At 41.3% G+C, this 20,698-nt stretch overlaps 1 protein-coding gene across 4 annotated transcripts in view; it reads left to right on the top strand.

Moving 5' to 3' along the window:
• The window catches only part of WT1 (WT1 transcription factor), a 57,797-nt gene that overhangs the window by 12,039 nt on the left and 25,060 nt on the right, over positions 1 to 20,698 (top strand). For 2 of the 4 annotated variants that reach the window (XM_087855388.1, XM_087855387.1), the window contains exons 4-5: positions 4,490 to 4,567; positions 5,599 to 5,649. In XM_087855388.1, coding sequence (XP_087711514.1) covers positions 4,490 to 4,567; positions 5,599 to 5,649 — 129 coding nt within the window. The remainder of the gene's footprint in view (positions 1 to 4,489; positions 4,568 to 5,598; positions 5,650 to 20,698) is intronic. The other 2 variants (XM_087855389.1, XM_045808555.2) reach the window with 1 other exon arrangement.

Here is a 20,698-nt window from a genome sequence, read left to right as displayed (position 1 = left end):
TTTTTTCATTCTTTCTTTTTCTTCTTCGATCTCGTGGGGGAAACTCTTTACTTCCACCAAAGTGCTCCTTTGCCAGCCGACAACCATCTGGCAGAGGTAACGGCAACTTCAACCAGGTTCGAGAGCTCCGTTCCAGAGGTGACATGAACTTTTCTACCTTGTTCTGCTGAATATAGTAAACACACTCAGAGATGAAAATATACTTGAATTACACATGCGTTTGAAGAGTGGGGGAGTCCCAGCCCTGATAATAGCTGAGGGCTTTCTCCCCTCCTTCCTTTCTTTTTTGTGTGGAGGTCGAGAACTCAGTAATACTGCAGTCCAGGCCAAAACAAACTCTATATGATCTACTACCGATTTCCTTTTAAGTTCCTCTTTTTGCTAGGACTCACTTCCTTTTATTTTACTCCAACTTGCATTAATCCCAGTTATAGAAGTTTCTTTCCTCTCTCCCTTGCTTCCAACTTCAAACATTTCTTACATAGGAAACAAGGAACCTTTAAAAAAAATCTACTTAAAAAATATAAAGGATACCATGACTTTTGGAATATATTTTGGCAGCCTGCGATTTCAGAGTTCACTTCCGAACAGACAGAGTTAGACGGGGAGCTGAAATGCCTACGTGACCACTGTGGTTTGCTTTGAGCCAAACCACCTGCTTATCTGATCTCCTCTGGGAATGAAGTGGTCGACACCTACAGCGGTTATTTAATAATTAGATGCTTTATTTGTCAGAGGCCATATATTCCTTGACCAGTGCTGCCTCTTTCTGTGGGTTTTCATGATGAAAGCTGGGTGTTGACAGATTGCCCAGAGAGATCAGACCTGGAGCATGCTCGGGCCCGGTATTTTTAGCTCGGGTTCACATTCTGTCTCCTCCCCGACAGCGGTTACTGCCATGCTGTCATTGACTTCCAGTGAAGAGGTTGTGCCAGCCAAGCTGACTGACCGAGCCCCCGAGGAACCCCAGCCAGCAGAAGGCAGGATGTGGTTAAAATGGTGCTCCGATCCTATCACTGGACTCAGGAAACCTATTCGTAGCTTGGGGATTTTCCAAAAGTCCGTCTCCCCTATCGCCCTTCCCATCTTCTCTCCCCTCAAGAGGATTTGCAAGCTGAGCTATCAGGACCACTAAAACCAGAAGTGGGCTCCTCCTGCGGTCTTGGCATTCTTAGCTGAAAGGGATGTGGCAGGCATCTTGCATCTTGTAACTTTCTGGAGACAGAGAAGGTCACCATGCTTCCTGAAGCATATTCTCTTTCACCTCCAGACTTGTCTGTATCATTGTTATGTTATGATTGCTGTTATTTAAGTGGTAGAGGATGAGCTTGGAGGCCAAAGGATACCAGGATGCCCTCAGAGGGGTGCGGCAGGTGGGATGGGGGCATCAGGCAAGCCAGCGCAGGCACTTCTGTAAGCCCCAGTCTTCCTCTGATAAATGGGGATCATAACTATATCTGTCTCACAAAGTTGTGGGACATACTGAGGATGTGTGAAAAGTACTGTGCAAAATTTGATAGGTGAGAAAAAATTAAAATATATTATCTGGGTAGTCTTCAAAGAGCCACTTTTAGGGCTTTCCAGCATCCCTGTAAAGTTAGACTGATTGAGATTAATATTTCCATTTTGGCAGGTGAGAAAACTGAGGTACAGAGTGCTGAACTGATTGGCTCAAGGTCCTAAAACTTATAGAGCAGTATTGCCCAATAAAACCAACGCAAGCTATACACACACACACACACACACACACACACACACACACACACATATGGAATTTATTGGAATTTGGAATTTGTTAGTAGCTGCATTAAAAAAATAAGACTGTGAAGGGGGCGCCTGGGTGGCACAGCGGTTAAGCGTCTGCCTTCGGCTCAGGGCGTGATCCCGGCGTTATGGGATCGAGCCCCACATCAGGCTCCTCTGCTATGAGCCTGCTTCTTCCTCTCCCACTCCCCCTGCTTGTGTTCCCTCTCTCTCTGGCTGTCTCTATCTCTGTCACATAAATAAATAAAATCTTTAAAAAAAAATAAGACTGTGAAATTAATTTTTAAAATATTCTATTTTAAAATAGTGAAAATCTTGGGGCACCTGGGTAGCTCAGTCAGTTAAACGTCTGACTTCGGCTCAGGTCATGATCTCGGGGTTCTGGGATCAAACCCCATGTTGGTCTCCGTGCTCAGTGGGGAATCTGCTTCTCTGCCTCTCCCCCTGCTCATCCTCTCTCTTTTTCTCTCTCAGATAAATAATATCTTTAAAAACACAGTCAAACTCTTACTTCAGTGTGTGACACTAGCCATATTTCAAGTGCTCAATAGCTGTGTGTAGGCAGCTGTCATACTGTGAGTATAGAGTATTGACTAAGTACACACTAGGAAGATACATAAAGGTAAGACATAGACTGTTCAGTTGGGAAAATTTGCTTTCTGGGGGCTGAGAAAATGGCCTTAAAAATATTTTCTCTTTGGGGTTCTTCCTTCTAGAGAGCCTTAAGAATCTACTGGACTATTCTTTAAGTCTGTGAGAAAATTCCTAAATCATAAAGTTAGATATTTGGCATTCATTAACCCATGTGCGTAAACTTCTGTCCCCCATCTTGCTTCTCGGCCCTCTTGAAAATTATGGTCTTAGTCTTAGGCAAGGATGAAATAATTTCAGAAAGATCCCACATCCCAATAGGGCCTAGGAAAATTGTCAAGCGGAGCTGAGTGATTTTAGTTGGTGAACAATTTTTTAAAAATCAGTGACAAAAATACAGAGCTGCCTGGGGAATACAATGCCTGTTGGCTGAGATTAATGACAAGATTAATAAATGGATTGCTTGATGAAAAGGCGCAAGAGAACAAAAACCAGTAGAGACTGTGGAGGAGGCTGCTTATTAATGAGCTGTCAGCCCAAAGAAAGTTCAAGAAACTCTTCTGTGTTAAATGCAGCAGGGCTGGCACTTCTAATAAAAATTGGGGGTCCTTCAGGAATTAATTACATCGGCCTTACAGCAAGAATTTGTGGAATTGCGAAACGTAGTGGCACAGACCAGCACGGGCCGCTACTGCAAATGGAGAAGCTGCAGGAGAAACTAATCATTTTTTTTCATTGATATGTAGGATATTGTAGTAGCATAATAGCCAGTCAGACCCGAGGATGAATGATGAGGTCCAGATATACACTAATGAAAGGACACCATACTTGGAGCTTGAAGTAACTTCACATTTCATATGTAAAATTCCCTCCTGGAATCTGATTTTCTCCTTATCCTGTGTGTCCGCCACAAAGGAGTTCCAGATCATTTTCAGAGTGATTATACGAACGGCAGAGCGACTCTGCCATGATTTATCAAGCTATGCCTAGAGGGGTGCAACATCCATTTATTCCGAGTTGCTGTGATTTCCCCGACCTCTCCACAAGTTCCCAGTTTGGCTGGCCCCACAAAAGCTTCTCTTAATTAAAATTCGGTGTTGCCTCTGCCCGAGGAAGCGATCCAAAGGCGTGGCATGATAAGATAGAGATTGTCTAGGTTTGGGGTCTGACATTGAAAGCTTCTCTCTCTCTCTTCTGCTATGAAGGTAAAGGGAAGGTATTCCTCTGTCATGTGTTTAGACCGAGGGTTCCCAGACAGCCCATTCATCTCTTGGGTCTCGAATTTCATAATTAACCATTTCAGTTCAGGACTGAATGTATTCCTCATAGAGCTTGAAAATTAGGGAGATCTCTTCTAATTGATTGATCTGCCGCTTTCCTAGGAAATGAGATGAATATAAGAGGAGAGGAGAGAATAACTTTTGGTTGGTTTACATGATAGTGTACTTTCTCCTTTGGGGTCTTAATGGAAACGATCAGCCATTATTTTCCTTCTTAGAGCTTGATAGAACTGGGGCTTTTTTTTTTTTTTTAACTCTATTCGACTTGTACCAGGATTATACAATTTCTCAAGAGGAATTCCTTCAGTTGTGCATAGACTTTACCATCCTCTTTCTTTTGCTTGTCACATCCTTGAGTATTAGACCATCCACCACCCATCACTCTTTGACTTTTCAGACCCTCATAATCCACATGATACTTATCCTTTTGATTAAAACAACTTAATGGCCTTTTCACGAATAATTAATCTGCCGTCTTTTTACTTTCAGCTCCAGGCTTTTAACTTTAATGTTGAGTTATCCAGCCTGTGTTGACTTTCAAGAGTTCTACTCCCTTTAGCCTCTTCCCCTAAAAGGTTTAATACCTTTTCAGAAACTTCAGTGTTTGCTATACTCAGGTTTTTTAAAGGCTTCCAGATTACTCTCACAGCCTTTCTGGTCTGTGTGAAGTGAGTAACTGTGCAGGAATCAGTGGGGTGAAAACAAAATCATTTCAGACTCACGATATTCTGTCATTTTGGAAAACATGGAGGCTTTCGCTGCAAAGAAAAGGTAAAACACCATTGCTTTTTGAAGAAATAATTGTATATTTCTTTGTAGTTATGTGTTTCTAACTCTGGATATTTTTCTAACAGTGACAATTTATACCAAATGACCTCCCAGCTTGAATGCATGACCTGGAATCAGATGAACTTAGGAGCCACTTTAAAGGGGTAAGGTTTTCTCTGTTCCATTGCCCTTAAACAAAAACATACACCTGTTTGAACCATTTTAAAGGCGCTTATAACTCACGAAGAAAATGCAGTTTTAGGAAAATGGTCATGGGTCTCTGTAGAATTAAGCTGCTTTCCTCCCTCCCCTAGTTGGTGGGTTGTATTCAGTATTAAATTTTTAGGAATATAAACACGGGATTTTTGTGTGTGTCCGAAACAAGGGAGTTGAGAATATTGAGAAAACGTAATCTGGCCTTTACTTATTGTTTTAGAGTTCTTCAAAATTGTGTCAGTTCAACTTCATTTAACGCTTGTTTTGCTAGTGATATCGCAGATGTTATCTCTGTATCTTATCGAGAAATACTTTCGGTTTATAATGCCCGGGATCCAAATTCATATTTGATTGCTGATGATTTGGACACTTTTAAGTCAGATGTGCTCACACCTGATTGTACCAACGGGTTCTCTTCATGCTCGATAGTCACAACAAGGAGAACACAGCATAGGCAGGGGAGATTCCTTGCACCTGGAAATTTTAAAAGGCAAATAGGTGGGACTTGCTTTCAACAGTATAAGAACTCACTGTTTGCTTTCTCAAGTCTGAGTCAATGGGCATTAGGATCTGACTCCATTGAAGTCCCGGCAATGTAGCAGGTGCTTGTCTCTGTCCCCTCACTTACTCTTCCTAACAACACTATAAGGCTTAGGTATGGTTACCCTGTTTTCCAAACAAGCAAATCAAGCTCAGAAAGTTACGTAACTTCCCAAGTTCACATCATATTAAGTGGTAGAGCTGGGATTCCAAGCCTGGATCTAATTCCAAAGCAGAAGCTCTTTCCAGCCTCCCTATGCTACCTTCTACCCCACCATCAGCCCGGGGGGTGCAGGAGACTAAGTCCAACACTTTGGACGAGACAACTAGCTTCACATCTCTGTGTATTAGTGGCTTTTCATTGGATTCTGGGATCTGGGGGGCTTACTAGAACCACGCATGCTCCATTCCCCATTCCCCACCTCTTCTTCTCTTCTAGAGTTGCTGCTGGGAGCTCCAGCTCAGTGAAATGGACAGAAGGGCAGAGCAAGTGAGTGGACGATACGATGATGGCAAAGCCAATGATGTAGGCCTTGTTGACTGGCTCCTGGGGCGATGCAGGAGTTAGCATTGGCAGTGGGTCATCAGGGTAGCAGTTGGTGCAACGGGATGGGAAGGATCTCTCCCCCCCCTCCCTCTCCCTCCTTCTCTCTCTCTGCCTCTTATTTGTCGTAGATATACTGTGAGCAAAAATGGAGTTGGTGACATTTCTCATCAACATACTTCTAGAAAACAACTTTTACAATGATGCACTAGGAGCCCTGCTCATTTCCTCTGGAATGTTTTACAAAACACTAAATTTGTAGTATTATACATCTTCCTGTTAGATCAGTCAAATCTTTCAGGCATACATAACTTACTTTTTCTCTATTTGCTTTTAAATCTCTCAGGGAGAACTTAATTTTTACCCCAAGTCTGTAGCCAGAATTCTTATAAAAACTTTTTTTTTCCCTTCTCAAACATCTGTGCCTTCCCCAGCCCTATAGCCTGCACCCTGGGACATTTCTGTAGCTATTTCTTTTGATTTTATTTTCTCTGATTGAACACCAGAATCAGTCTCCCTCTTTTCATCCCTCTTTCTTTTGTTAGCTCAGTCCTGGCTTTTGGATCACCCTTCAGTGATCATAGAGTTGTTTTTCAATCTTCCAGGACTTACTGTTAGATCCTTCTCTCCACCCCTTCCCCCATTTTTTTCTGCTATTTTATCCAAACTCAGCTTCCTCTCTTCTAGACCCAAAAGTAAAAAAGCCTGTTGATTTGAATTTTTCCTCTCCATACTTGCATCCAAGGGGCTGCTGACAATTTCAGCATTTTGTCTTTCTACCTACTCTCAACTTGTCTGATGTTTCTTGGCTTCTTGCTCTTATCCTTTGTTTCTGGATCCCTTCCTTTTCTTCTCTCTCCTCTTCTCAGAATTTCAGAAACTGCCCCACATTAAATGCCAAGAGAAGACAGAACTTGATTGTGAAGTGAGTAGTATGTTTCAATTTCTAAAATTTCTTCATGCTGGAGTACAGGGTTTGTTTGTTTGCTTAATTACAAAAATTACAGATAGAGAATCTTGGCATGTGTTTGATTCTGGGTCTTTCCATAGTTGAGATAATTTTGATACCTTTTAAGGTCCTTAGACACATGATATTAGTCACTTGCTGGGGAATCAGAAGCTATATTGTAAAGATGAAGCACAAAGTGTGAATAGTTTGTTTTGTTCTATCCTCTTTAAGGAAAAAAAAAAAAGCTAGAAGAGTTTTCATTGGTCTGGTGCTTACATTTTGGAAAAGGATTTCTGACACCAAAATGTATTTTCTTGAATGCTGTTTTTAGTCAGAAAGCTGAATGAAATGGATAAAATGTCTCCAATAGATAGTCCCACGGAAGAGCAACTCTTTGGAGAGCAGAGTTGCAATTGTATAACTTACTAACACCTTCTCTCTAGCTACAGATTTATCCCTTTAGACTGTATTGTAAGTCAACTAATGTCTGCTTCCATTTGTGATTTGACAGTTTATCTAAGGGTGGATGCTAACGTTACTGGGCCCTGTGTAAGGGGATTTACGTATGCTTTCTCCTTTGACCTCGTGACTATCCTAGGATACTAGGGTATGTTCATCTTTCAGATGAAGAGGGTGGAGAGACTAAGCCACCTAATTCAAGTTCACATAGCAACGTGAACTTTATTTTTAATTTATTTATTTTTAAAGATTTTATTTATTCATTTACAGAGAGCGACCGCACGAGTGCACAAGCAGGGGGAGCAGCAGAGGGAGAGGGAGAAGCAGGCTCTTCGCTGAGCCAGTGTGAACTTTAAAATGCTTGTTGTGATGTGTAGATTGATATTACAACCCACTGATGTGTCATGACTCACAGTTTGCCTCTCTTACGGCTCTTAAAAATGGCTACTTCTTAGCTCTTTCCTCCAAGCCCCTGAACTGCCGAGAACTGAATTCTGTTGAATCTGTTATTCCGGTAGAAAATTGGGCTTTTCTCCAGGGGAGACACAATCCTTCTCTCTGATGCCATATTCACTTCCTCTTGTCATGCAGTTAATATGGAAAATACATATGAGTAAAGATATTCCATGAAGAAAGATAGATAAATTTTTTTTAACTTAAATCACAGCTAGTGTCTTGACACTATTTGAAATCAATGGTAAGAAAAATCACGGTGATACGATAGATATATAACAGAAAATTCCTGTTTTGCCTCTTGTTTTGGAGAAAAAAGATAATTTCCATATCACTCATAAAAATGAGACATTATCCCAATATTTTTTAAAAAGATTTTATTTATTTATTTGACAGAGAGAGAGACAGCCAGCAAGAGAGGGAACACAAGCAGGGGGAGTGGGAGAGGAAGAAGCAGGCTCCCAGCGGAGCAGGGAGCCCGATGTGGGGCTCGATCCCAAGACCCTGGGATCACAGCCTGAGCTGAAGGCAGACGCTTAATGACTGAGCCACCCAGGCGCCCCCCCAAATTTTTTTTATTAAAAAGATCATGAACTTCAGACAAACCCCCATTAAATATTTGTTCATATCTTTTTTCCTTGAAAATTTTACTTAAAAAAGAATAGGGTTTTTTCCTTGTGTCCTAAGCAAGTCCTTGGAGACATCTTTCATTAGATGTCAGGGAGCGGTGTTATTACAACGGGTGGGGACAGGATTTTTAGGGAGAGCATGGGCAAGAGGAGGTGAAAACATGATATAATGAGGAGGAGGGGATACTCTTGCCCCTGACTTACTCCTCTCTCCTCCTTTCTTTATTCATTTTCTGATCTCTGTGTGCCCGTTGGGATCAGGACTACTTTTATGACCTCAAATGGGAGAATATTATATTTCAATTTAAGTCAGAGAAGGTACTTCATGAACCCACTCTCTTAACTGACCCTTTTCATCACTCACAAATGAAATTAGATTTTTTAAGTGGGTCACTGGGAGAGAAAATTGCCAGGGATTCCTTCTAAGCACTAGTCCACCTTTATGAACAAGTTTGTTTATGGTGCTTTTGCGTTCGTTGCTTGCTTTTTATTTCTTTAAAAGCCCTTCCCGTGTGTTCTTAATGGCCGCTGATTTCCCAAACCTGCTCACGAGCAGCAGTTACTCCGTTAGTCTCTGTTTTGTCTCTTCTGAAGAAAATATCCTGCAAAATGCAGTAACACATCAACCTTGACTGTGGTCCAAGTTATTAAAACAAGGAAGAAGTTATTCTCTGGGGAGCTGGGCAGGGGGAGTGGGAAATCGAACACAATAGAAATGTTAAAGGAGTGCTTAGCAGAATGAATGTCCCTTTGCTGGTCCAAGAAGTTCACAGACTGTTGGGAACACACAGTATTTGACCTGTGGATGGTTGAAAGGAAAAACGAAAGACTCACGATGAGTGATGTATGGTGAAAACAAAGCCGCGCATTTCGGTAGGGCCAAGGCTGTCGAATCTGGAGAAAATCCCCGCTAGACATGGTCTCATCCCTGAGAACCTGTGCCAAAAGAGATAACTGTCTTCCCTGGCTGGGAGTTCCAATACACAGCCCAGCACCTTCCCATTCCAGCTCATAAACATAAGGTATTCGTCCAAGAGATTTACTTCTTGAAAATAGATAGCCTGCTTTTAAGTGGCTCCTGGAGCTTGGGATGCAGAGCAAAGGTGGAGAGAAATAGTTCTGTGAATATCAGCATTCCTGAGTGAAATCCTCCAGCTCCACCCCCAGCAAAACTTTGTTAATTTCTCCTTTTAACTGGTTACCTTTATGCCAGGAAAGTGGTTCTTTGTCTTCCCTGGGACTCTACTGGGATCTGTTAGCCATACTTCCAAGACAAACATGGGACTCTTGGGCTGGCGGGGGGGTGGGGGGGTAGGAATGGTGGCTGATTTTGAGCTGTGCCTTCTGTTCCTCGCACCTCGGGGTAGACTTAACTTCTTTGCCCTCAATTCTCACTTCCATTCTGCTTGTTTCAACTCTACTTGGCTGTTCGCCTTTCCCACCCTTTTCTCTTTGGGCATATATCCAATTAACGTATTTAACTTTTTAGATTATTTAAGTAATGCATATAAACTATAGAACACCTAGAAAATACAACTCTATAGGAAAGGAAATTACCCCCCCCTCAGTAATTCAGACAAAATTACTGTTAATATTATGTTGCATACACTTAAACTTTTTTCTTTTGGGGGGCGGTGAGGGGCAGAGGGAGAGAGAGAATCCTAAGCAGGCTCCACGCCCAGTGCCCAACGTGGGGCTCCATCTCACAACCGTGATATCAGGACCTGAGCCAAAATCAGGACTAACCAACTGAGCCACCCAGATGCCCCTAGACCTTTTCCTACGCATATATATACATTTGTGTTCTTTTCTTTTTTATAGCAAATGATTGGGCTTCAACTTCCGTAAGCCATTATGAAATTCTGTATTTCAACCATCAAGAAAGTGTTTTGAAAATATTCTCAACTTGTTAAAAAATATTTCATTTAAAAAACTACTTTGGGCTTTATGAACATCATCTCCACACTATGTTTCTATTTTATTTTTAAGCAGGGAGTCATTTTCATCTTGTAAAGTTGAGGGGGAAGTGACAGGTTTGTTAGATCATAAGAAGAAAGAGACCAAGCAGGAAGGATAGAAAAGGAAGGTGGTGGTGAAGGGTCCAAGACAGATATGAGGAGAATGATGGACTCAGCACAGAAAGATGAAGTAGGATTCCAGCCTAGAGGTAAATGTGTGTGTGTGTATGTGTGTGTGTGTGTGTGTGTGTGTGTGTGTGTGTGTGTGTGTGTGTGTGTGTGTGTTGGAGGGGGAGAAGTATAGCAGATGTGTGGAGGATGTCTTTCATGACCTAAAGGAGTATTTTGGACCTCTCATGTCTGTGTTCCCATCTTGTGCCCTTCTGAGACCCTCTACTCACCATGAATCCTCCCTATCATTTACCCAAGAAAAAAAAATCAACAACCTCCAGCTAGGAAAACATTGACATGGAAGCTACAGTGGTAAAAAGTCATCCATATAAACACTTTTCTGAATTGAGGTTCTGTTGCATATTTGAGTAGTTTTTTTTTCTTATTAAAAGTGAAAAAGTTCATTTACTCTAGCTTTATTTCTAACTCTTTATTTTAAAAAGCAAAGCCACAAATATAATGTTCTTAAGGCTAAGATGGTGACTTTATCAAAATGAAAACAGCTTTTCCCCCCCTTGATTATAAAAGTAACACGGGCTTACTACGTATTTAAAAAATCAGACCAGTACCAAAACATCATAAAGGAAAAAGGTATCTGTTATCTCACCACCCGGTAGTCACTAATTTTTATTAGGATGTGTTTCTATCTGCAGAGAGAAACTCCTGGAAACATTTACCAAACTTGTAACTGTAGTTATCTCTGGAAAGATTACAGGGAGGGGGGAAAGCCTGATAGAGGTGGGTTTAAGAGATCCCAGGAGGAGATAAACTGGAGCCACTTGTACAAAGCTTGCATGGAGTTTTGCTGCAAAAAGGAGGAAAGAAATTGGGGTTCTAGTTCAATGAGGTTAGAATGTCAGGAGAAGGTGGTTTCTTAGTGTTTGCTTTATTTATTTATTTAGCGAGAAGTACCTGCCTGTTTGTTTACTGATGAGAATGATCAAGAGGGAAAAAGTTGTTGGTGGGAGAGGAGAGAATTGCTGGAACGCTGTCCTTGAGAGAGCAGAGGCTCCTTGGGAAACTGGCAGCTGGTTAGCTAAGAGCTGAGATAGGTCATCTAATAACCGTTAATCTGCAAGGGCTCTTCGTTTATAAGGATATTAACCCTTAGGTTGTCCTATGCACTACAAGTATTTTCTGATTTGTATTTTGACTCTTAATGGTTTTGTTTTTCCCTGTCAGAAAATTTTCTTTTTATAGTAAAAATGATCAGTTTTTGTTTTATGATTTGAAGATTTTGGCTTCAGTATCATGTCTAAAAAGATTTTCCCATCCCAAGATTTTTTTTAAAGTTTACTTATTTATTGGTATTTTTTGGTGTATTTTTAAATTTACTTTTTATATTTAAACATTTCGTTCATCTTGAATTTATTTGGCAATTTGATTCCACCTTGATTTGTTTCTAGACGACTAGCCAGTATCCCAAACTATTTTGAATAATCCAGTCTTTCCTCATTAACTTCAAATATTACCTTTATCAGTCCTTGGGTACTATCAAATTCCTTGGGTCCATTTCTAGATTCTTTACTCTCTTCTTTTGATCAGTCTGATTCTTTTGCCAAGTATTAGACTGTTTTCTTGGCTATAATCTTATAGTCTATTTAAATATCTGATAGAAAATTTCCTAGCATTGTATTTCTTTTTTTAAACTAATTCTGGCTATTATCTCTTGTTTATTCTTCAAGATGAATTTTAGATTCATCTCGTTAATTTCAAAGAAAGTCTTTATCAGGGTGCTTGGGTGGCTCAGTTGGTTAAGCGTCTGACTCCTGATTTTGGTTCAGGTCATGATCTCAGCACCATCTGGCTTGGAACCTGCTTAAGATTCTCTCTCTCCCTCTCCCTCTGCTGTTCCCCACCCTTGCTCATGCACAGGCACTTTCTCTACACACAAAAAAATAATAATTATAAAAGAAGAAAGAAAGTCTTTGTCAATATTAGTCCATTAATGGTGACAAATGCACTTATATTAATGTGAGATGTGAGTAAGGGAGGAACCTGGGCATGAGATATATGGCAACTGTCTATATTATCTTAGAAATTTTTCTGTAAATCTAAAAAATTCTAAAATAACAAGTTTATTTTTTAAGTCTTAATTAGAATTTTGAGTAGATTGCATCAGGTTTAAAAATTAATTTTGGAGAAGATTGACTTAAAAAAAAAAACTAACCCTTTCTTCAAGAATGTGGATAGCCGGGGTGCCTGGGTGGTGCAGTTGGTTAAGCATCCAACTCTTGGTTTCAGCTCAGGTTTGATCTCAGGGTCATGAGACCGAGTCCTCCATCAGGCTCCGAGCTCAGTTCCAAGTCTGCTTGGGTTTCTTTCTCCTTCTCCCTGCCCCCCCCCAATAAATAAGTAAATCTTAAAAAAAAAATAAAAGAGTGTGGATGGAATTCCTCAAGATTTTTTCAAATCTTGTTCTGTGTCAGATGTCTCTATTTTGAATTTCCTCCTTTTCAAGACTCTTTAGCAGTCATGCCTCTGACTTCAAAATTTCTTTGAGAATGAGTGTGATTCCATGAATATATTACAAGGATTTTCCTTTGTGTCTTCACCTTGAAATACTTTGTTGTGTTACTAACATTTGTTTGGAGGGTGCCACCTGTGGAAAAGATGGTTATGCACACAGCCTTCACACCTGCAAGCCTCTGTTTCAACTGGAAAAGCAGGGGACATCTTAATCTTAAGAGCCCTGTGCTTGATCCTGATGTTTTAGGGAGGGCAGTTGTTTTGTTTTGTTTTGTTTTGTTTTTTTATATAATTGAACATAGTTGAGTAAACTTTCTCAGATTTGAGAGTGTGCAAGCAAGCTGGGTAGGAGCCTTTAGGAATCCGGGCTGAAAATCTCCTGCTCCATCTTTCCGGTGCAGGGTTTGTCTCTCATGTGGATCTGGGACAGACGTTCTTGGTATCCAGCAGCAGTTTCTGGCCATAGAGCCAAGAGCCAAGACTGTGAGAACAGCAAATCCAGTGAGTTAAATGGAATTGGGATTCTGATAAACCATCATCTCAATTCCAGACACATGAAAGGAAAGATTCAGAGATTTCTATATGGTCTGATTGAGGTGATCTATGAAAATACACTTCGTGTGTGTGTGTGTGTGTGTGTGTGTGTGTGTGCGCACATGTGTGTGTGTGTGTTGAAGCAGGAATGAAAGTCATGCCAAAAAATTGTCTTCCAAGTGGAGGGGCCAGTAAAATTGTGGTGTTTTTAGATTGTGTTCTCTCCAAACTGTTGTGAGAAACTGGATTTAAATATTTAAAATATCTCTTAGCTCTGCTCTGAGTGTTAAATAGGAGGGAAAATGTTAGTTGGAGGAGGTTTGTGTACCATTTCAAGTAGTGTGGAAAGCTTGATGGCTCACAGGGGCTGATTTATACAAGCATTGTTGTCAGGTTGTTAACCACGCAGCTCGGGTCCCCTTTTAAACAGCAGCTGATGACCAGGTTGCATGAGAAGTGAAGACATAGGAGCCATGATATAAAGAAACTTCAAAAGAGGAATACAAAATAGGTTTTGGTAATGATAGCATTGTTGGAACCAGTAGGCATCTTCCAGAAGGTAATACTTTGAAGGGACCAGCACTCATTGATAGACACCATGTTTTGAGAAGTTTGATGAAGAAATAAATCCAATGACTTTAGGGTAATTGTTAGATTATGTATAGATCAAGACTTTTTCTATAGCAGGTGGCAGAATCCCAGTGGTAACTGGCATAGGTCAAGGGGCAATTTAGATTTAGTAACTTACTGTATTGTATTTTAAAACCCCAAGTCTCGATTCAGGAGCAGACTGTGTCACTAGAACACTGTTGCATTGTCTCTTGTCTCTGCTGCTTTCTGTGCTGGCTGCCTTCTCAGACAGGCTCTCTCCATTGTGGCAAAAATAGCTCTGGTTTTGGGCATCTACAGCCTCACAAGGAGACTAGCTCTCTGTTCGTTCTTCTCCAACAAAAGACCCAGGGAAGGCTCTGATTGGCTTAGGTTAGGTCATGTGACTAGAGAATGCTGTGATCTTATTGGCCAGGTCCTGAGCATGTCCTCAACCCTGGAATCTGAGGGTGGGATTAGAAGGAAAGTGATTTCCAGGAGAGGAAAAGGGCCATGTTTCCAAAGGAAGGTGGGATGGATGTGGAGTGAGCAGAACAAGAGATACTCAATAGAGAATTAAAACAGCCAAAGTTAGGGGGCACCTGGGTGGCTCAGTCCATTAGGTGTTTGACTCTTGGTTTCGGCTTGGGTCGTGATCTTAAAGTTGTGGCATCCAGCCTTACATCGGGCTCTGTGCTCAGCATGGAGTCTGCTTTGGATTCTCTTTCCTTCTCTCTCCTGCTCTCTCGTTCTTAAATAAATAAATAAATAAATAAATAAATAAATAAATAAATAAAATCTTAACTAACTAACTAAAGCAGTCAAAGTTAGTGAAAGTGGCATGAGTCCTCTTCCCCTCCAGATAACTTTGGAGCTGGATGCCATAGGGATGAGACCTAGAGAGAAAATAAATGAAGGATGGTGCAGAGAAGCCTTCTTTCTAATGCTCATGGGAGAAGCATTCATTAAAAGGTACAATAGTTAGAGTTGCCACAGTATACTTTTTAATTAAAAGTGACACAAGATAGATTACGTTCTTGTTAAAAGTCAAAAATGCATCATTTTCTTGGGATCTGAACTGAAATGAAACACCTGAGGGGAGGAGGAAGACTCAGTTTTTTTTGAGTGAAAAAATAGCTGGTTGTTTTCTGTAGACTATCCTTCTGGAGGAATTTTATACCATGAATCATCAGACTGCAGACATTACCTGTATTTTTGTTTTTGTTTTTTAAGCTCAATCAAATTTAACTTGGTTGTTTCATTTTTAAGTTCTAGTTTCTGTGCTGGATTCATAAAAGAAACTGCATCATTTGTATATTCTCAGGAGCAGAGCAATCCTTTGGCTTTCATATACACGCATTGATTTGTTATATTCCCACTATAAATGATGAAATTACACGAAGAAAAGAGAATGGCTAGATGGCCTTGCTGCCGATGTTTGTGCAGAGTTGTATGTAAATATTGCCCTTAGCACGTCACATTCAGGCAGAGACGAGAACAGCATTCATGCTGAGCCACAGGTGCTTGTGCGAGGTTGCCGCCACTGCTCACTATGTGCAGAAAGAGAATTTAATATATATTCGTTTTCCCAAGTCCGATCTTCTAAGTGGATATGAAAGTGAGTTCTGAAAATACTCTGGCTACAGGGAAATCGGATTTTCATTCAGTAAAGCGTTTCAACCTACGCATTCTGGTGTGACCACTAAGGCTTCCTGGGGGAAGTTCCTGTTCTTTTGGCCCCAAGTCCTCTAGTTCAAGCCCAACTATTTCTGTGCATGGTGCATCCTTGTGAATGCTGAGCATTTGTGCAGGGGCTTATTGTTTCATTGGGCTTGGCTTTATTTTGTCTGTTGTCCTCTGCTAAGCCTCTTTTATGCTGTAACTGTCTTCTCACCCCCACCTCCTCTTTTTTTTTTCTTTCCCCTCATGCTACTGACAGGTTGGAGACAGCAGGTCAATTGGCCAGTAGACTATCTCACAATCTAGATTCAGCAGATTGCTTCCTCTTAGTCTTTTAACTTTGGGCCTCCATCCCCTGTATTTCCTATAAATAGGTAGTGAGATCTGGAGGCTTGATCAGATTTGGGTTTTTTGTTTTATTTTGTTTTGTTTTTACCAAGAGTGCTGTGTTTGGCCTCATCTCTTGTATTTAACCTTTAAGGATGCACAGTTTTGAACATGGTTCCAGCACTCTTTTCCCTCAAAAGTGGCGCATTAGACAGAGGTGATGGTTCTCAAGGCTTGCAGCAAAGTGTATTTTCAACATCAAGACGAATCAAGCATTTAAGCATCTCATATATATAAGCCTGAGTATCAAGGAGGGACAGAGAAGAGGGGTTGATGGGTAAAATCCATTTTCTGGATACGCAAGAGTCTTCCCAGGTGCTTTCCTTCAACCTGATTAACTCTGCAGAGGTGAGAAGATGGAGGTGAAGATGGGGGGATGCCTACCTGGCCAAGGACTAGAGATGGGAGAGAGAAATCACAGGTGGAGGTTTCCCCTTTTTGAATATTTGTATGAAATGCTAATTACCTTCAAAAGTCTTTCTTTCTTCTTTCTTTCTTTTTCTTTCTTTCTTTTCATTTCATTTCATTTCTATTCTTCTTTCTTCCTTTCTTCCTTTCTTCCTTTCTTCCTTTCTCTCTTTCTCTCTTTCTCTCTTTCTCTCTTTCTCTCTTTCTCTTTCTCTCTTTCTCTCTTTCTCTCTTTCTCTCTTTCTCTCTCTCTCTCTCTCTCTCTTTCTTTCTTTCTTTCTTTCTTTCTTTCTTTCTTTCTTTCTTTCTTTCTTTCTTTCTTTCTTTCTTCCTCTTCTGTTGATAAGGGATTTCAGGGCAGCTCTGGTTTTCCTCATCTGCAAAACCTCAATTCCTTTTTATTAATCTTCTTGTGCCTGTGGAATATCAAAATTAATCATTTCTAAAGAAGCTACTCTTCTAACATTAAGTTTTTTTCTGGGCCAAACCTCAATGTACGAGTTTTTAGCATGAAGAGGGCTCATAATTTGTGTTATATAAGGGACATTCTTCTCTTTCTGCAAACTTTCTAAGGACACGTGTTTATGTATTTTAAAGATGTCTAGGAAAAGCAAACTTTCTCAGGATACATTTTTATGCATTTTTAAAGCTGTTTAGGAAAATGTACAGTCCACACCATCACCAGGAATGAAGTCACGAGGCATATGCTCTACTGATAACTGTTTCTGCTTAGTTTATTTTCCCAGTTAGGTGGAAAGAATTTCTTTTTGTAAAAATTGTGCTCAGTTTTGGTTGTTGCTCTGTTGCCTATAAGCAGGTCATTTTCGTCAGCTAGCTTTGTGCTTTCCTTATACCAAAATGAGTGTTGTGCCTCAGAGCAGAAGCTGGGGTGCCCTGAAGAGTATCTTGAACCAGTTCCTCCTGACTGCTCCCCTTCTCTTCTTCTACCCACTCCCACGACATTTTTAAACCTTCAGCAAGCCTAATTGCATTCATGCTACTGGAGAAAAGAGCTGGGAATTGGTCAAGGGTCTTGATGATAGAAGTGGACCCAGGAGGGGGTTATACCACCAGAATTGTCTAGCTAGTTTTGAAGGAAGAGAGCTTCACTGACCTGGACTCAAACCCCATCTCGGCCACTTGCCATCTATCTGACTTTGGGCAGATAACTCAGTGTCTTCTTAAATCTCAATATTCTTTGCTATAAAATGCAGATGTTACTATGAAGTCCTAGTGAACATTTACTGAGGGCATACCATGTGCCGAGCAGTGTGCTTTACTTACCTAGTCTGATTTGATGCTATAATGGTCCGATGGGGAGGTGCTATTTCTCTTTTGGACTAGTCTTCTAGATTAATCTGGAGATAAAGGATCCAAATTAATTTAACTCTTTCAAATGCATCTGCAAGAAACTGAGTAAGTCTGGTTCTCTTGGTATGGGAGATTGAATAATGACCCCCAAAGATATCTAAGTCCAAATTCCTGGAACCTGTGAATGATGCCCCTCGTATAGCACAAGGGACTGTGCAGGGGTGATTAAGTTACGGATCTTGAGATGGGAAGATGATCCTGAATCATCTGGGTGGGCCCTAAACGTAATAAGTGTCCTTATAAGAAGACGGCACAGGGGAGATTTGACTACAGAGGAGTTGTAGGAGATGTGACGAAGGAAGCAAGAGGTTGGGATGATGTGAAGAAGGGACCAAGGAATGCAGGCAAGTTCTAGAAATTGGGAAAGACAAGGAAAGAGATTTTCCCCTCAGCCTCCAGAGGAAAATAGTCCTGCCCATACCTTGACTTTAGGACAGGAAGGCTGATTTTAGACTTCTGATCTCCAGAATTGTAAGGGAATAAATTTGTGTTTTAAGCCATCAGATTTGTGGTAATTTGTTACAGCAGCTGTAGGAAACTGATTTGCTGGAATTTACACCTTCTGCCTAGAGCTTCAGTGTTTAAACCTACTTGCAAGTGGGCCAATGAAATTTAGAATGAACCACTGATACCTGTAGATGATAAGTGCTTCCGGATTTTGCCCTCTTGGCATTGGCCATGTCTGCAGTACAAGTACAGCTGCTTTTTAAGCTTTCAAGAGTTTAGAAGGTTCCCCACCTCTACTTTGTTGCCATGAGGAAGGAGACAACAAAATCAAGATGAAAATTTCCAGTTTGTAGCTTAAACTTCTTTGCACAGCTTTTAAAGCTGAGGTTGCAAACTGGTGGCCCTCAGGGCCAGAGATATTTTGCCTGATCTGACAGTGATCCCATAAAATCTCAGTTATTTGCCAGAATTTTTGATTGATTGATTGATTATTTGAGAGAGAGAGAGCGAGGGGAGGGGAGAGGGAGAGAATCTCCAGCAGACTCCCTGCTGAGCACGGAGCCTGATGTGGGGCTTGATCTCACACCTCGATACTATGACCTGAACCAATATTAAGAGTTGGACGCTTAACCAACTGAGCCACCCAGGCACCCCATTTGCCAGAATTTAAAGCTCAAGTGATCTCATATAAAAATCTTGATTTCTGGGGCGCCTGGGTGGCATAGCGGTTAAGCATCTGCCTTTGGCTCAGGGCATGATCCCGGCGTTATGGGATCGAGCCCCACATCAGGCTCTTCCGCTGGGAGCCTGCTTCTTCCTCTCCCACTCCCCCTGCTTGTGTTACCTCTCTCGCTGGCTGTCTCTATCTCTGTCGAATAAATAAACAAAATCTTTAAAAAACAATGCTTATGTTCAAAAAAAAATCTTGATTTCTGACTTTTCTGGAAAATAGAAAGTTCTGGCAACACTGGGTTCATATAATTGACAGTCCATGGCTGGAAGAGCAGAGTCCTTACTTTCCTCCTCATTATCTGGGTTGGAGGGTAGATCTAGACACTGTAAACATTTCTACCCTAAGGGAGGTTTGGGTCTCTTGATTGCTTGGTCTGGTGGGATTCACACTCCACTCTAGTGTGCTCCGTGAATGATAATACCCCTGTCTCTGGGTCATGATAAATTTTTACCCCACAACTGCCCAGAGCTTTGTGATCGCTTTATTTGGAAAGTACGTCTTTGGCCCCAGAAATCTCTTCACTGGGTGGTAGCTCCTTGCCCTTCTTAAGAAGCTTTATGGCTCCAGACTTCTAAGAATTTTGCCTTCACTCCTATTTGGTTCATCTACAGCAGTCACTGGAACTTTTTAAGGCTAATTCTCTTGGAGGAAAAGCTTGGCATTACTTGACCATCTAAGCTAGTAGCTGGGTCTGTTGTTCCAATGGCAGCCACCAACATCCTGAGCCATTCTGTCCCAGACTGACTCCTGCTGATGACATTTGTCCATCCAAACAACTAGATTCTCTGTAATGGCTTCCCCCAGGTTGCCGCATAGAGAGACCTTCTAGAATCCTATCACTTCCTGAATACGAGAGAACAATTATGTGTATTGTAAATATAATAGTTTCCCGCAACAGCAAGGAAGACCCTCCCCCCACCTTTTTTAAAAATGGAAACACGGGAAAGGTGATTTTCAAAGGTAGAGATAATATGAAATGGGATGGAAAGCAAATGTTTTGGAAGCCACATTGAGTAAAAAAGATTTCAGCAGTTGGGGATGACGCGCTAAAAGAAATAAAATGGAATTTGAAGCATAAACGTGCAGTTTTGAACCGCAGGTGAAGAAGCCATGTCTTCAAGCTCACGGTTCGAGATATGTGCCTTAATTGCAGTTCGTGCTTGGATGTTAAGGATTCTGTTTGACTGAGGAAGACCACGGTGACCTGAGTGCTAAGAAGCGATGGGCCCTTAGATGTGCTCATAGAGCCCTGGCAAACTGTGGGCCTAGTTGTGTTGTGTTTGACTAGCATGCTGAGTCTGAAAAATTTGCAATGGAATCCCTTTGGGTGAGGCATGTACTCTCGGGTCTTATGCATTTATGTTACTCCCCCAGTTCTTAAGGTTTTTGTTTATGGATGGTCCTCCTTCCCCTTCCCTTATAGTAGCACTCTTCTAGGGGCGTTGGGATCCATTTCAAGCTCACACGTTGAAAGAGACTTAACAAAGAAAGGGGATCAAGAAGAGGATGAAATAGATAGGAAAGGAATCAGACACCAGTTTATGTGGTAATCACTGAGAGAACCTCAGCTCTGTATCTGGTCCAATGCCTGAAGGACTGTCCTGTGGAAAAGGACTTAGATTCAGTCCTTCTCATGGAACATCTCAAGGACTGTGTGCCTTACTTCGGTGACCAAGCTGAGCGGATACAGAGAGGAGCAAGTTGGTCTCTGTCTTCGAGGCCGAGTTCCCCCCAAAGCAGAGGAGACACACAGAAATGG

Source organism: Ursus americanus, chromosome 24 (genome assembly GCF_024610735.1).
Source record: "Ursus americanus isolate L20-20 chromosome 24, mUrsAme1.1.p, whole genome shotgun sequence".
Classification (NCBI taxonomy): domain Eukaryota; kingdom Metazoa; phylum Chordata; class Mammalia; order Carnivora; family Ursidae; genus Ursus; species Ursus americanus.
Note: the sequence above shows the minus strand (reverse complement) of the source record. Positions and strands in the feature narration are given on the sequence as shown.